Here is a 14,964-nt window from a genome sequence, read left to right on the forward strand (position 1 = left end):
CTTTTCATCCCCTTATATCCTCTTCAGCCTTGTCCCTTTTCCACAGTCATAGCTTTTAGTTTTTTAGTGACTCTATCACTTAGGAATACCTGGTACAAGCCCTTAAGCCCCTAAGATATAGAAAGTTGAAATGACATGTATAACATTAACCAATAATCTGAGTCAGCTCATTAGATAGTTTGAATCCAGGGTTCTGATTTTAAAAGAAAGAACTCTTCACAATACATATACTTTAGGCTTTGCCTAGATTTTAGTGAAAAATCTGTCACTTGGTCTTCAACGCTGTAGTAGGTTTAACAATTCCTGCCTATCTCAAGAAGAGGGTTTATCATGTGCTTTCGGGATGCAGGGGCAGAGTATTTCATTCTAACATTCTGTACAGATGAGAACATGACATGAAGACTATGCAGAGATGACAAGTTGCCTGTCCACACACAGAAGGCCTCACACTCTTGAAACTAAGCTCATTTCCTCCAAGTTAAAAAGAAAGTTTCGCCTTTAAACTGCCTAAAAACTCAGTTGAGAAAGGTTGACCTTCTCAGTTCCCATCAAGTATTCTTTCTGGGTAGACAGATTTCTAAATGTACCATTTAATCTATAAGAATGAATATGAGATGGTGAATTCCTCTTTGGTAGGAGAAGATGGTTAAAGGAGAGAGAGATCAGTCTGTCTAGTATAAGATTCACTGTAAGCCAGTCCTTTATTGTGCCTCAGTTCTTTCTCCTTCATCCTGAGACAAAACCTTTTATTTAAAAAAAAAAAAGTTTTATGTATTCTATGCATGAGTACACCAGCATTGCTCTCTTCAGACACACCAGAAGAGGGCACTAGACCCCACTATAGGTGGTTGTGAGCCACCATGTAGTTGCTGGGAATTGAACTCGGGACCTCTGGAAGACCAGTTGGTGCCCTTAACTGCTGAGCCATCTCTCTAGCCCCCTGAGACAGATCTAAAGGATTTTCCAGAGCCCAACAGGCATTCTCTAGTTTAGTCATTCATTCATTCATTCATTCATTCATTCATTCAACAAATACTTGTCAAAAGTCTCCCAGGGTTTCTAGTACTCCTCCCCCCATTCTGCCCTCTTCTCTCTCTCTCTCTCTCTCTCTCTCTACCTCTCTCCTCCCTTTTCTTCTCACACTTCATTCACAATATCCCTTTCTGCTTAAAGTGGAATATATTCCATTATAAATCTCATCAGGCTACTACACCGGAGGTAGGATGGCAGAGTGATCATTTGGTCTTGCTGTAGACTTCAAATTCTGCACAATCACCTGCTCACCACCCAATGTAAAGCCCTCAAGGAACCCTAAGTAAATGGATGTAATGGAAACAAAAAGCTCCGTTTGTTTTATTGTTCTGTTGCTGCTGTCTTTGTTTTTCCTGGCCGTACATTTGTATTCCATTCCTTACCCTGTTCTCTTTGGTGCTTGAGGCAGAGGGAGTGAGGAAAAGAGAGAGAATTCCCCAGACAAAACACTGGCAGATGGAGTGAAGGGGCTCCCCTAGGACACTAGTAGCAAGAGAAACTGAATTGCAGAGTCCAAGGATGTTATTTTTAAAAGAGACTAACAATAGCTTTGTCAGCATAATGTTGGAGAGGAAACAAGACATACTCATATTCTCTTTCTTTCTCTTTCTCTCTCTCTCCTTCTCACTCCTTCCCTCTCTACATTCATTCATTTTTGCTCCCCTTTCTATTCTCTCCAATCCTCTTCCTTTCTCTTTAAAACTATTAAATTGCATTTATTTATTTATTTATTTATTTATTTATTTATTTATTTATAGTAATAAAAAGGGGTGTCAGCTTGCATATATTTCAGAAGTTTGGTGCAGCTTGGAGAAGTGAGTTCTCTCCTTCCACCACGTGGGTCTCAAGTATTGAATTCAGGTTATCAGGCTTGGCGTCAAGTAGCTTTTCCTACTCACCCATCTTTCCAGTCTGAAGCTGTCTTCTTTCAAATGATAGCTCCTCTCTGTCATTTGAGGTTTGGGGCCTATCCATTGACTTACTGTTTAGGTATGTAACTCTTCTCCTGCTCCTGTCTGTCTATACCTCCTTCCACTCTCAAATTCTAGATCAAATCAAAGAGATTTATTGCAACCTAAATCTAAACATAAAGAAGTAAGCCTTAAGAAGAACATACTTTTATCCAATTTCTTGCTACTCTGAGCGTGCCCTTTGCCTTGGGAAATGAATTAAATTATCTTAGAAGGTAGGTATTACATAATCTTAACATAATTTCTCCCATGTCCCTTCACATTGTAAGAAGAGTAAGTTGGTACCCAAGTTAACCAACCTCACAATCTTATCCTTAAGAGACCATGTTTTATCATTCTCTAAATAACTAATAGAAACAACTCTCTGCTAAGCATAAAGAGACAGAGGCTAGGCATAAGGGTTCCAGTTCCCACCCTCAGAGCAGCTGTCTCTATGGCCGAGAACTGGACTGTATAACTTCCTGCAGTCCCCTTTACTGGACTTCGATTTAGGGCAGATTGCCCTTTGATTGGACCTAAAGTTTTATTGTATCTGAATTGGCTACCTGGTGACTGTGAGACTGTGGTAAGTGCTGACCTTGCCTTCTTTCCATGTTGAAAGTATCTGACATGCTGGTCACTGGAGCTCTCTGCTGGCTTACACCCATCATGCAATAATTGAATTATAATGAATTGACTTACTCTGGCACATTTGATAGTATTTTTACTACGTAGACTGTTTGTAGGAATAAACAAAGAATTTTGGAACTTGGAAAAGGCTCAACATTCTGCTGCCCCTGAATTCAATAACTCCCTTTACAGATAACAACATAAAAATTCAAGTCCTTTTCCCTCATGACCCTAGCTTTTCTCTAGAAGGTAGAATATTTGAAAGTACTTCAAGTAAGTATTGATTTCACAAGCTGATTTAAATTCAGCCACTTAGAAAGGAATTGACCCTTTAGAAGAAATGCATATTTTCTTGTCATGAGTGTTTTAGAATGTATAAGGCATATTTATGTTCCTTTCCAGTGGGGATATTGTCCTTACTGGAACAATTAGAATCACGTTAGAGGAGGGGAACAGGATTAAGAGACAAAACTATCTTTTATACTTAAAAGCAGCAAGGGACAGAGAAGAAACCAACACCTTTTACTTTAAATTTAGTACCTTCTCCAGAGTTCTGCGCCAGTCAATATTAGATGGATGACCTAGATCAAACCATAAACTCACAGGAATCCAGAGATGTTAATAAAATAGGCACTTTGTACAGAGGGGCTGCTTAGTTCTGCCTCACAGCACTAGAGAGTGGTAGAGCAGAATGGACACTAGTTTTAAAAAGTGACAGGATGATCTTTTAGGGAGATCTACTTTGCCTCTCCCTGAATTGCTCTCTATTGAATACATAGGTCAGATCTTCTTTGATGGGATCCTCTTCATGACTACTCTGATGCTTGTCCTTACAGCCAAAAGAGCATTGGTGCAACCAGCCACAGTTTTTAATGACACCCATAAACAAAGCAACAAATCAAAACAAGGATTTCAAAAAAGGCTGGTTGGTGCTTGATCACTTGGCATCTCCGTGAGACACTGAAGACTATCATCTAAGACTGCAGGGGCATTAGACTGGGTGCTTTGAGTCTCCATAGTCTATTGCTACCTGTTTTTCTCTGATGACTGATTCCAGAGAAGAAAAGAGACTATTTAATAAAACACAGAAGTTTAGTTGCTGAGCTGAGAATGAAATTGGTTTGTTCTTTATGCAAAACTGAAATCTTCCTTGGAGTTAAATAAACCCAGGTTGTAAGCTTAAAGTCCTATGGTGTTAGGAAACATGCTTAGGACTTGCAAAGTGAGCTGGCACTTACAAATTGTGTGACTTGGGCACCTATTAAAGACATGCGGCATCTCAGTTTCTGTATCTAGAATATTTGAGTTGTAAATAAAGTGCTACCTTCATCACATTGTGATTGAGCTTCACTCAAGAGGAGTGGACATTTATGAATTTGGCTGCAGGTGGAGCAACAAACCCACACAGAAGAGTTCTGCTTTCCCAGCATACTCTAGGTGTGCAGTCAGATGTGTCAACCATACGCACAAACCTATGAGAGAAATTTCTAGAACATTCTCACCTTGCATAGAACCCATGGACATTGCACACAGTTTCCACCCCAAGCCCCACCAAGTGCAACCTGGACGTTGTAGTTTCTGCTCTCAGTTTCTCTCTCTCTCTCTCTCTCTCTCTCTCTCTCTCTCTCTCTCTCTCTCTCTCTCTCTCTGTGTGTGTGTGTGTGTGTGTGTGTGTGTGTGTGTGTGTCTGTCTGTCTGCCTGCCTGCCTGCCTGCCTGCCTGCCTGCCTGTCTGTCTGTAAAAGGAGTCATGCAGTGCTGTGTTTCATTTATTGAGAATCACACCTACCAATTTCAAACAAGTCATTGTGCATGGCAAGACTTCTTAGATTCTTTTCCCATTAAGGCTGAAGAGTATCCCAATGTAACTAAAGATCATAGGTTCCACGGATCTTCTGGTCTGAATGGTCTATTCCAGAGCTGCTGCTGAGAGTTAATGCCAGAGAAGAAATATTTAATTATTGACTCCCTTCCTATGTCCATTTCCCACAGATGAACCCAGCCGGTGCTATTTCCATGATGGGGATGGGATGTGTGAAGAGTTTGAACAAAAAACTAGCATTAAAGACTGTGGTGTCTACACGCCCCAGGGTTTCCTGGATCAGTGGGCATCCAATGCTTCAGTATCTCATCAAGACCAGCAGTGCCCAGGTTGGGTTGTCATTGGGCAGCCAGCGGCATCTCAGGTAAGTTCCTAGCCTTGCAGGGCTCCTGTTGCTGGTTCCCTATATCCCTGTTATGGCTCTCAAGGTGCCCACTTCAAGCACAGTGTCACAGAACATCTCTACCTGAGCGAAACTTTAGCCAACTGTCATATAGCACCTCTTTACTCTCACTGGTTAAGGATAAGGCATATTGTGATGAAGGGGAGGAAGTGTAAACGTCATGGGGATGATGACCATTCTCCTATGGGCTTCTTATTATGATTCAAATATGGGAAAGAACTCAAATTTGAATATACCGTTGGAATTCAATGGGGGTAAGAAAAAATTTATTTGGAAAAACTTTGGGTATTTTGTTTTGTTTTGTTTTGTTTTGTTTTGTTTTGTTTTGTTTGCTTGCTTGCTTTTGTTTTGTGGGGTTTTTGGTGGTTGATTTTTTTGGGAGGGGCAGTGACCCTCAAGTTGTCTGGTTCCTGAATTAATAGCAGTCCTACCACAAACTTGCTGTAAAGTCTCTCCACTATTCTGGGTTCCATTTTTTTCTTCCTGGCTCTCATTCCAGTATTTAAAATAGGAGTTTAGCTTGATGTTCTTCAGGGATGTTGCCACTTCTAAGAAGCTGTGACTAAGTGAATGGTCCCCTAATGCACTATTTATATGACACAGTTCTCCCACAGGATACTCATAGCCTAGTTGAGGGAGGGAGAGTTTTGGGGGCAGAGCTTATGTGATCCTAGGATATCTGTGCTTCCCCAGAGCCCCCTTTGCAATTATTCTGCTGAGAAAAACACCTGCCTTCTTCTGAGACTCACATTTCCCAGAGACATAGCTCAGTGCTTCTGACTGCCCAGCACAGTGGCCATTTTTGAACCTAGTCTTCCTCTTGGCCTTGCAGATGAGCCGTGATTCTCAGTCATGCTTCTGATACTCCTTCTTTATTTCAAGTGTGTTGGAGTCCAGCTGGCATTTTGATGAATGGGAATTGGGACTTGGAGCTAGGGTCCACTGAGAATTACTAAATGTGCTGTAAAGTAGCACCTCTCATATACTCAGCTTCATTTCTATTTGATCATCTCTTCATCTCTCCTTACCTATGTTCACATTATTCAAATTTGTATTTACTCATTTGCATCTATGAGTGGATGTTCTTAGGAAAATGAAAAGTGTGAGTTACCCAGGATCCCCAGGTGCCTCCCATATGCAGTGTCAGTCTGGCCATGAATGGGTCAGCATTCCTCTTATTTCTGTGCTACATCAGCCCTGTTTGGACTCACCTGTGTGGTCATAGCTTCATAGAAATCTTCAGAAATTTTATCTATGTACCTTATTACTTCCCACAGTGGGTTACTGGGGGTTTGAAAGTAGACTGTGGTGTCATTCATCTTTTCTCCTCCTCAAAGAACAGCATCTAGATAACACTGGGTGCCAAGACTGGCTGGCTTTGTTTTTACTGTAAATATGCATGCGCTTATGCACACATACACACACCTGCCTACAAATGACAACAAGAGATGCCCAGCCATTGTTTCTCCACCACATCAAAGATGCAGGAGTTCCAAAATCACCTAATATCCCACTCCTAGAGGTGCTTAAAAAACAACATTCAAATGAAATAATTATTAACGCTTTAGAAACCTTTCATACACAGGAATAATGGGAGCAACTGTGCTTAAAAATTACCCAGATTATTTCCCAGTCTCCTTATTTTGAAAACAAACAAGCAAACAAACAACACCCCCCAAAAAAACCCCAAAAACCTTTCATGGGACAATTAATCCAATCTTGTAGGGAGAAGTCTGCCAGGGATTATGGCTGATTTGTTCTTCTTAAACAAAAATCCAATTAAAAAATCATTATAAATACTAGCTCTTCAATCTATAAAGAGGAGGGGAGGAAACAAAATCATCTTACTGAATTATTCATTGTTACCAAATGTATTTTAATGAAATCAACTAGGTTCCATTACTCTGAGCTTGGGTATAATCTTTGTTACATGGAGAATTAACTGTAACTCAAGTTGCCATTGTGCGATCAGCTCACCATAGTCTATGGGGTCAGTTTGTGCAGGCTGGGTTCAGAACCAGGAAAACAAAGGCCTGGGGGGGTGGGGCGGGCACAGAACAGTAGTGTCCCAGTTCCTCTACTTGAAAGCAAATGTGCCTACTGCACGTGTGCATATGTGATCATGCACACAGGTACAGCCATGTGCATGCCAACACATATGCAATCGTGGACAGTACAACACAAAGTTGGCTTCCTTCGGGACAGGCATTATTCCTGAAGTGAAAGTATTGCGCCCTTCTGACACCAGGGGAGAAGGAGATAGGACTGTGTCCATCATTGCCTTGAACAGTGGTGAGAGAAGCCCAGTAGTTAATTTTCACCCTGTCAGGGCCTCAAGTGAAGATGTTGTCGGTGAGCACAGAGGAGCTAGAAGGTTCTAGAAAGTTGAATTGAAGAATAAGATTGGAAGGGGTATCCTGGGTCCCCCACCTTCCCTCAGCTTGTTCCTTCTCCAACTTCTCTTTCTCTCCCCTCTCTTCATTTGCTTCCACTTCTTGTTTTCTCCTATCACCTCCTTCTTCTTTTCCTTTATCCTCCACCCACATGTGAGTATATGAATAGGAGCTCAGTCCAGACACTATCAGAATCAAATACAGGAGAACAGAGTGAAAGGAACCAGGCATGTCTGAATTTCACCACCCACCATGCTCAACACCACACACACACACACACACACACACACACACACACACACACACACACAGCCGATTGCCTTCTTCATGGTAAACACTCTATTGTCTATCTTGGAGCCCTGCAGGAAGGGCTGGAGTCTCCCCAGTCATGTGAAGGATCTTGTCTTAATCTTGACTTAGAGTTAGATCTTATAAGATGGCAATGGGAGCCTAGAAATATGTGGACACATCCAAATTTTGGAGTGCTGGATTCCAGGAAAACATGCAGAGTTTTTGATGACATGTGTTAGGGTCTCCCCTACACAGAGTCACAGTCTCTGGAACTGAGGCTTCCCCCACTCTCTGCCACACACTGACTCTCTTCTGCAATCTTTTGGTCTTTACCAGGGCAAGCTTGGCCTGAGGAATTATGAAACTGTCCAGCCATTCCCATATCTCCTTTACAATCCAGTTTACTTCACTCTCTTCAAGCCTTTCTGTAGTAATATAAAAATGGTAAAAACTCAGCTGTTTGCTGGAACTATGTATCTATCTCTTTGTCTATGATGTAATCCACAGAGGTTTAAGACATCATCTCTAACCTCAGCAGTATTTAAAAAAAAGTGTGAGAACTCTCTCCAAATTATAGCTGCATTATAATAAGACTTCAGGCACTTGTGACTAGTGAGAATGATGGACACACTTTGTGCTATGTGAGCTTAGAATGCCAGTCTAAACTTGAGCTTTGATTTTGCATAACCCTGCCACTTCTAATGATTTCCAGTCTCTCTCCCTCATTCTCCTTCAACAACTTTCCCAAATTTGGTTACAGTAAAGCTACCCATGACTGCTGAGTCTTGTATCCAAATGTTATCAGACATATCAAAGCTTCCTGGTTGTGCAAATTGGGCTGAATATCCTATAATGAGAGACATTCCTTGGATATTTGGGCTATGCACCTTCTTGACCCAGCTGGAATCAAGAAGTTCCTGTAAGTGAACAAAAATGGAAATGAAGAAAGAGAATCCAGTTATCTCTCTTCTGGGAACCTCAGAAATGGTTCAGTTTGGTTTGGTTTAAGTGCTTGCAAAGATCTTGTCTTGTTCATACTTTGCTTCCATGCCTCACATTTCTCCAATAGTTTACACCAAAGACTGCCAAAACACAAAGTCAATATGTCTCCCTTCTGCCCTCATCTCCAGAGCTTCTCCCTAAGACTATTTCCTCCTGTGTAAACAGGCAGCCCCTCTTTGCCATGGATTAAAGAAGAGATGGAGATGCTAAGAGGAGCTAGAATCCTCAGTGTTCTCAGGGATTGCAGACCAACAGTCAACCAACCCGTTTATTGGATTAAGCTTTTTAGGGTCAAACTTACCCTGACCATTTCTAGGCTAGGGGTTTAAGGAGCAATGTAAAGCAATCCTCTTCTGAGAATAAATGAGAAGTGAGAGACCTATCCACACTGAAGCAAGGGTCGTAGTACAGTAAGCTCTTTCCATTCTGGAGCTTTCTGGACAGTTCAGGCTAGGTTGCTGGTTCTATGGAGATTTCTGCATTAGAGAGCATCTTCGCTTCTTTATTTGTAACTAGTTTTGATTGTGTTTGTCATTAACCTTTTGGGGACTAGATGAGTCCTTTGCAACTTCATTCTGAGTTGCTATCATCTGATCCTTGACATGCTCATCTATCTTTTTCCTTCCTTCCTTCCTTCCTTCCTTCCTTCCTTCCTTCCTTCCTTCCTTCCTTCCTTCCTTCCTTCCTTTCCTCCTCCTCCTCCTCCTCCTCCTCCTCCTCCTCCTCCTTCTTCTTCTTCTTCTTCTCTCTCTCTCTGTCTCTCTCTCTCTCTCTGTCTCTCTCTGTTTCTCTCTCCTTCTTTCTTTTCCTTCCTCCATTAATATACAAACCATGACAGTTTTAATGCTAGAGCAACACTTACGTGTTTGGTTTAAAAAAAGGTAGAGAGGTATATTTGTAGCCTGTGTCGATGAGTGAGAAGGGAGAACATACACAATAATGATAATAAAAAAAATCACAGTTTTGGCATCTAAAGTCAAATAGATGCAGATCTGGCTTTGCTCTTCTAATTCCTGTTTCTGGAAGCACTTGGCAAGCTATTCCTCCAGGAAGCTCAGTGTACCCCTTTGGAAAATGGAAATGGCATCTGCCTTGTGGAGATTAAGCATGCAGAGTAAACTGAGAACACTGGATTTTTAAACTTAACTGGTAGTACCAGTGTCAGTGGCCTGTCTCCTGCATGTTAGGTTCCACTATACACTCTTACCCAGAGCTCACCACAGTGACCCATACAGGAGATACAATTGGTCACATTCTACCCACTTAAGCATAGTTGTATCGCCAAACATGTATTGTTCACCCAGGACTGTGCTAGGCATGATGGGAATCTCTAAGAAAGCCCAGGTCCTCTTGCTGCTCTCAGAGAGCTTATTGTTTCACCCAAGGGGTGTGTACACCTGGAAACAGTAGTCAGAGATCTCAGAGTATAAACTCCAGAGGAAATTCCCCAGGGAAGAAAACACACAGATGTTAGCCTACTCAGCCAGCTGGGATGACAGCCAGCTCGATGCATGGAAAAGTCCTTTGCCCACTTTCAGAATGTTTAGGATAAGTCATAGAAATAATGTTTACCACGTTCCCTTGGGCTCTGCACCAAATTTTTTGACTCTTACTTAAGCTACTACAGAAACAGGATTAATGGTCTCTATTCATGGATAGGCACACTAAGACTTAGAACTCAGATCTGGAAAGGGCCAAATTGGGACACTGGTCATTGCAATGAGGTAGGAGGCCAGGTGCAGAGCAAGCAGCCCACGTCTGCTTCCAACACCGATGTGGGAAAATGGTCGCATGAATGGATGCTGTCTGTGTCATCTTGTCTGTTCTATGCATTTTTAAGAATACCAAGAAAGTGGGGCGATCTCTTGCAATACCTCAAATACCACTCCACTGTTCCAGCTTGCTGCCAAGATATCTAACCTTGGCCTCCATTTTTTTTTCAGTAACTACCTTATTATTATACATGGCGATATGGTTCACAAAGACATTTCCATTCTCAAACTTCATTTAAATTGATTGTATTCACACCCCGAGCTTGTAACTTTCTCCTCCCTCCTTCTAAGTCATTTCCTGTGTCAGGTTAATCCTCTTCTATCTTTCTTGTAACTTAGTATAATCTTTTTTTTTATTGTAACTTAGTATAATCTTTTTTCTAATTAGATGTTTTCTTTATTTACATTTCAAATGTTATCCCCTTTCCTAGTTTCCCCTCTGAAAATCCCCTTTCTCCTCCCCCCACCCCCTGCTCCTCAACCCACCCACTCCTGCTTCCTGGCCCTGGCATTTCCCTATACTGGGGCACAGAATCTTCCCAAGACCAAGGGCCTCTCCTCCCATTGATGACTGACTAGGCCATCTTCTACTACATATGCAGATAGAGCCATGAGTCCCACCATGTGTTTTCTTTGGTTTGTGGTTTAGTCCCAGGGAGCTCTGGGCATACTGGCTAGTTCATATTGTTGCTCCACCTTTGGGGCTGCAAACCCCTTCAGTTTCTTGGGTACTTTCTCTAGCTCCTTCATTGGGGACCCTGTGCTCCATCCAATGGATGGCTGTAAGTAACCACTTCGGTATTTGTCAGGCACTGGCAGAGCCTCTCAGGAGACAGCTTTATCAGGCTCCTGTCAGCAAGCTCTTGTTGGCATTCTCAATAGTGTCTGGTTTTGGTGGTTGTTTATGGGATGGGTCCCCAGGTGGAGCAGTCTATGGATGGACATTTCTTCAGTCTCTGCTTCAATCTTTGTCTCTGTAACTCCTTCCATGGGTATTTTGTTCCCCCTTCTAAGAAAGAACGAAGTATACACACTTTGATCTTCCTTCTTCTTGAGTTTCATGTGCTTTGCAAATTGTATCTTAGGTATTCTGAGCTTCTGGGCTAATACCCACTTCTCAGTGAGTGCATATCATGTGTGTTCTTTTGTGACTGGGTTACCTCACTTAGGATGATATCCTCTAGATCCATCCATTTGTCTAAGAATTTCATAAATTCATTGTTTTTAATAGTTGCATAGCACTCCATTGTGCAAATGTACCATATTTTCTGTATCTATTCCTCTGTTGAGGGACATCTGGGATGGCTCTGCAGTTAAGAGCACTGACTACTCTCCCAAAAGTCCTGATTTCAAATCCCAGCAACCATATAGTGGCTCAAAACCATCCATCTGAAGCCCTCTTCTGGGGTGTCTGAAGATAGCTACAGTGTGCTTATATATAATAAACAAATAAATCTTTTAAAAAACTTAGTATAATCTTACACCACACACACATACACACACAACTATGTAGTATTCATTTTTGAGAGAGAACATTCAATATTTATTCTTCCAACTCTAACTGATCTGTCTAAATGTGTTGGAGAGAGAACATTCAATATTTATTCTCCCAAGTCTAACTGATCTGTCTAAATGTGTTTAGCTCTACTTCTATCTACTTTCCTATAAGTAGCATACATAATGTTTGTCAACAAACATAATGTTTGTATTTATAGCTGAAGGAAACACCATTATGTGTGTACCCAACTTTCAACCTTTATTATTTTAGTCTCAGAAAACACAGACACACAGACACACATACAGAGAGACACAGACACACAGACACACACACACACACGCAAGTGTGCTTGCGTGTGTGTGTACATGTGTGATTATAAAAAGAAAAACGTTGCTGAGCTACAATTTAAGACAGACAAATTGATGGTCAGGACAAGGCATGGACATGAAGAACATGCTGTCAATAGAGAACAGTGAGGACAAAGACAGTGTAAGAGACAAAGTGAATGGCAAACAGAAAGTAAAAACAAACAAACAATCATAAATAAATAAACAGCCAGCAATTTTTAAAAAGCCAATGAATTAGGAGGGGTGCATAGAGACACTGCAGATGCTTGGCATTTATTCTTTATTCCGAGGGCTGAGGAAAGCTTTTCTGAGACTTTAAGCAAGAGTCAAACTGGTCAGCTGTTAAGATGGAAAGAACAGCGGTAATGCCATCTAAACACCTCCTGTATGCCAGACCCTATGAAGTACATCAAATCCATGCCCTTCCCAGTCATCCACCTGAACATAACAGGCTTCTCTCAATCTGAGGACATGGAGCCTTAGAGAGAGACATGAACTCCTGGTCTATAGTTCTCTCCTTTGTTTTCTTCTATCTACCCCATTACAGGTGTTAACAAGAAAACATCTCCACTCAGAAATCTTGTACTGAGAAGCATTTCCCCAGTGCTACTTATACAATAATATCTGCAAAGAACAAGGAGAAATCTTGGCCTCGTTAGCTAGTGCTTGGGAGACAGTTCCAAAGACTGTCTGCCCCTTGCTTGCTTGTCCCTGCCTTCAACCAAAGCATTCAACTCTTCTCATTAGGAAAAGGGGCAGCCTTTGCCAATGGTGGGGAAGGAGAGGGAAAGGGAACATGCTGAAATGCTGGAGCACATGGATTCCAAGTAGTTTCCCCAAAGGCCCAAGGGATCTGCTTTCTCCTGGTGGTTTCTGAATAATTGTTCAAGAGCACATGTGCAAGTCATCTAAGGAGACAGAACAGAAAGTACCGTGGTTTGTTACAGCCTGTCCCACTCATGAGGGGCACCCAAAATTCTCTCCAAAGCAGTACAAAATAGTCTCTGAGCTGTCACTCCTCAAACCCATCAAGGGAACCCTTGGACTTGAGAGTCTATTAAACTTTGCAGGGATCTTCCTGGTCTTCCTCCTCACCCCTTCTCTCCATTCTTCACTCATTCGCTTCTCCTACAGATGATGAATATTTGAGTGATGAAAGTGATGAGACACATACAGTCAATTGGCATCTGCAATTCGATTAAGCCTGGGGTCCACTGTTTGCTGGTTATGTGACATATGAGGTTACTTCAAGATTGTTTTTCTAATATGTGTACAGATAGTTTGCCTGGTTCTGTGTCTGTGCATCATGTATATCACATACTCTAGAACTGGAAGTATCAAAAGTTGTGAGCTGTCATATGGATGCTGGGGATCAAGTTCAACTCCTCCAGAAGAGTGCTCAGTCCCCTTAACGACTCTCTCCTGCTCTAGGATATAGTTTTTCAGAAATCAGCTTTTCAACTTTGTGCGGCTGGAGACTGAGAGATGCCCCAGGTTTTACCTCCTTTCCTGTTGCTTATGGAATGATTCTGGTATTCTGATGGAAGGCCCAGTAGTTCTGAGTCGTGACCCCACCCTGTCCAAAGTACCATAGTAAGCAATGGAATGACACGGAGATAAAGAATATAGCCATCACCCTTAAGGGAGAAGGAATTGGCATGGGATCCTCTACTGAGGTAAAACATATTGTGACAAAGCGCTCTAATATATGGAGTCAACCTCAGCAGGTTATACTTTGAGGAGGAAGGGACAGTTGGCAGGATGGTTATCTATGGAATTATTTTTCTTTGTAGTTGGGTACTCTGAGGGTAAATTTAAGAATCTGTACTATGGCCACACTGTTATATAAAGAAAGCCTAGGTTTTGCATGGAGAAAGAACTGATGTAATTTTGAGCTATGAGATGCCTGACAAATTACCTTCACCTTTATAAGCCTCAGATTTTCCTCATCTGTAAACTGGGCAGGTTCTCCCCTTTGTATTATGGTCTTGAGAATGCAATGAACTAGCATACCAAGTACAATGTCTGTGGTTGTCCCTACTGGGTATCAGAATAATTTCAGACCTCAGTCCCTCAAAAGCATTTGATACTGGAGTAAACCAAGTCTGAAGCAGAACACAGTACCGACGGAGAGAAAGTTACAGACAGTAATCTAGGACTTCCAGGCAGGCACTAAGAATGTATTGACTTCTTGAAGACAATGCCATGTGTAGCCCTGAGGGCCATGTTTGAAGAGTGAGTCTCCATCTCTCAGATGCCAGAGGACTTGACATGAAGACCAAGACCAAGCAGAGCTCTGTGGCTTGAGGCTCAGTGCTCTGAGGTCTCTGCGGAGATCAGACCCTTCCCTTGCCAACCTTCGCCATGACCGATCCAGGGAGATTCCTCGGCCTTTGTTTATGGTCTCCATCCAAACCTGACCTGCCCTCATCCTGTTGCCCTTCTCCACATCACCCTCCTTCAACCTCATCTTCAGGAATAGACACTCCTTCATCACTGCCTTTCATCCAGACTCCCTTCTCACGGGATCCCTTTCTATGCTTTTTCTGTAAGTGTTTAATATTCTCTCTCTGCACTCCAACTTCCCATCTCTCCTTTCTCCCTTTCTTTCCTTCCTCTTTTCTCTCCCTTCCTCCTTCCTTCCTCTTGCCCTCCCTTCTCTCCTCTCCTCTCCTCTCCTCTCCTCTCCTCTCCTCTCCTCTCCTCTCCTCTCCTCTCCTCTCCTCTCCTCTCCTCTCCTCTCCTCTCCTCTCCTCCCCTCCCCTCCCCTCCCCTCCCCTCCCCTCCCCCTCCCCTCCCCTACCCTCCCCCCCTCTCTGTCTCTC

General features: G+C 42.3%; 1 protein-coding gene across 1 annotated transcript in view; it reads left to right on the forward strand.

Annotated features, from left to right (window-relative positions):
• Pappa (pregnancy-associated plasma protein A) overlaps positions 1–14,964 on the forward strand; it is a 233,336-nt gene that overhangs the window by 133,071 nt on the left and 85,301 nt on the right. The window contains exon 10 of the mRNA NM_021362.1: positions 4,604–4,797. Coding sequence (NP_067337.1) covers positions 4,604–4,797 — 194 coding nt within the window. The remainder of the gene's footprint in view (positions 1–4,603; positions 4,798–14,964) is intronic.

This window comes from Mus musculus, chromosome 4, assembly GCF_000001635.26.
Source record: "Mus musculus strain C57BL/6J chromosome 4, GRCm38.p6 C57BL/6J".
NCBI lineage: Eukaryota > Metazoa > Chordata > Mammalia > Rodentia > Muridae > Mus > Mus musculus.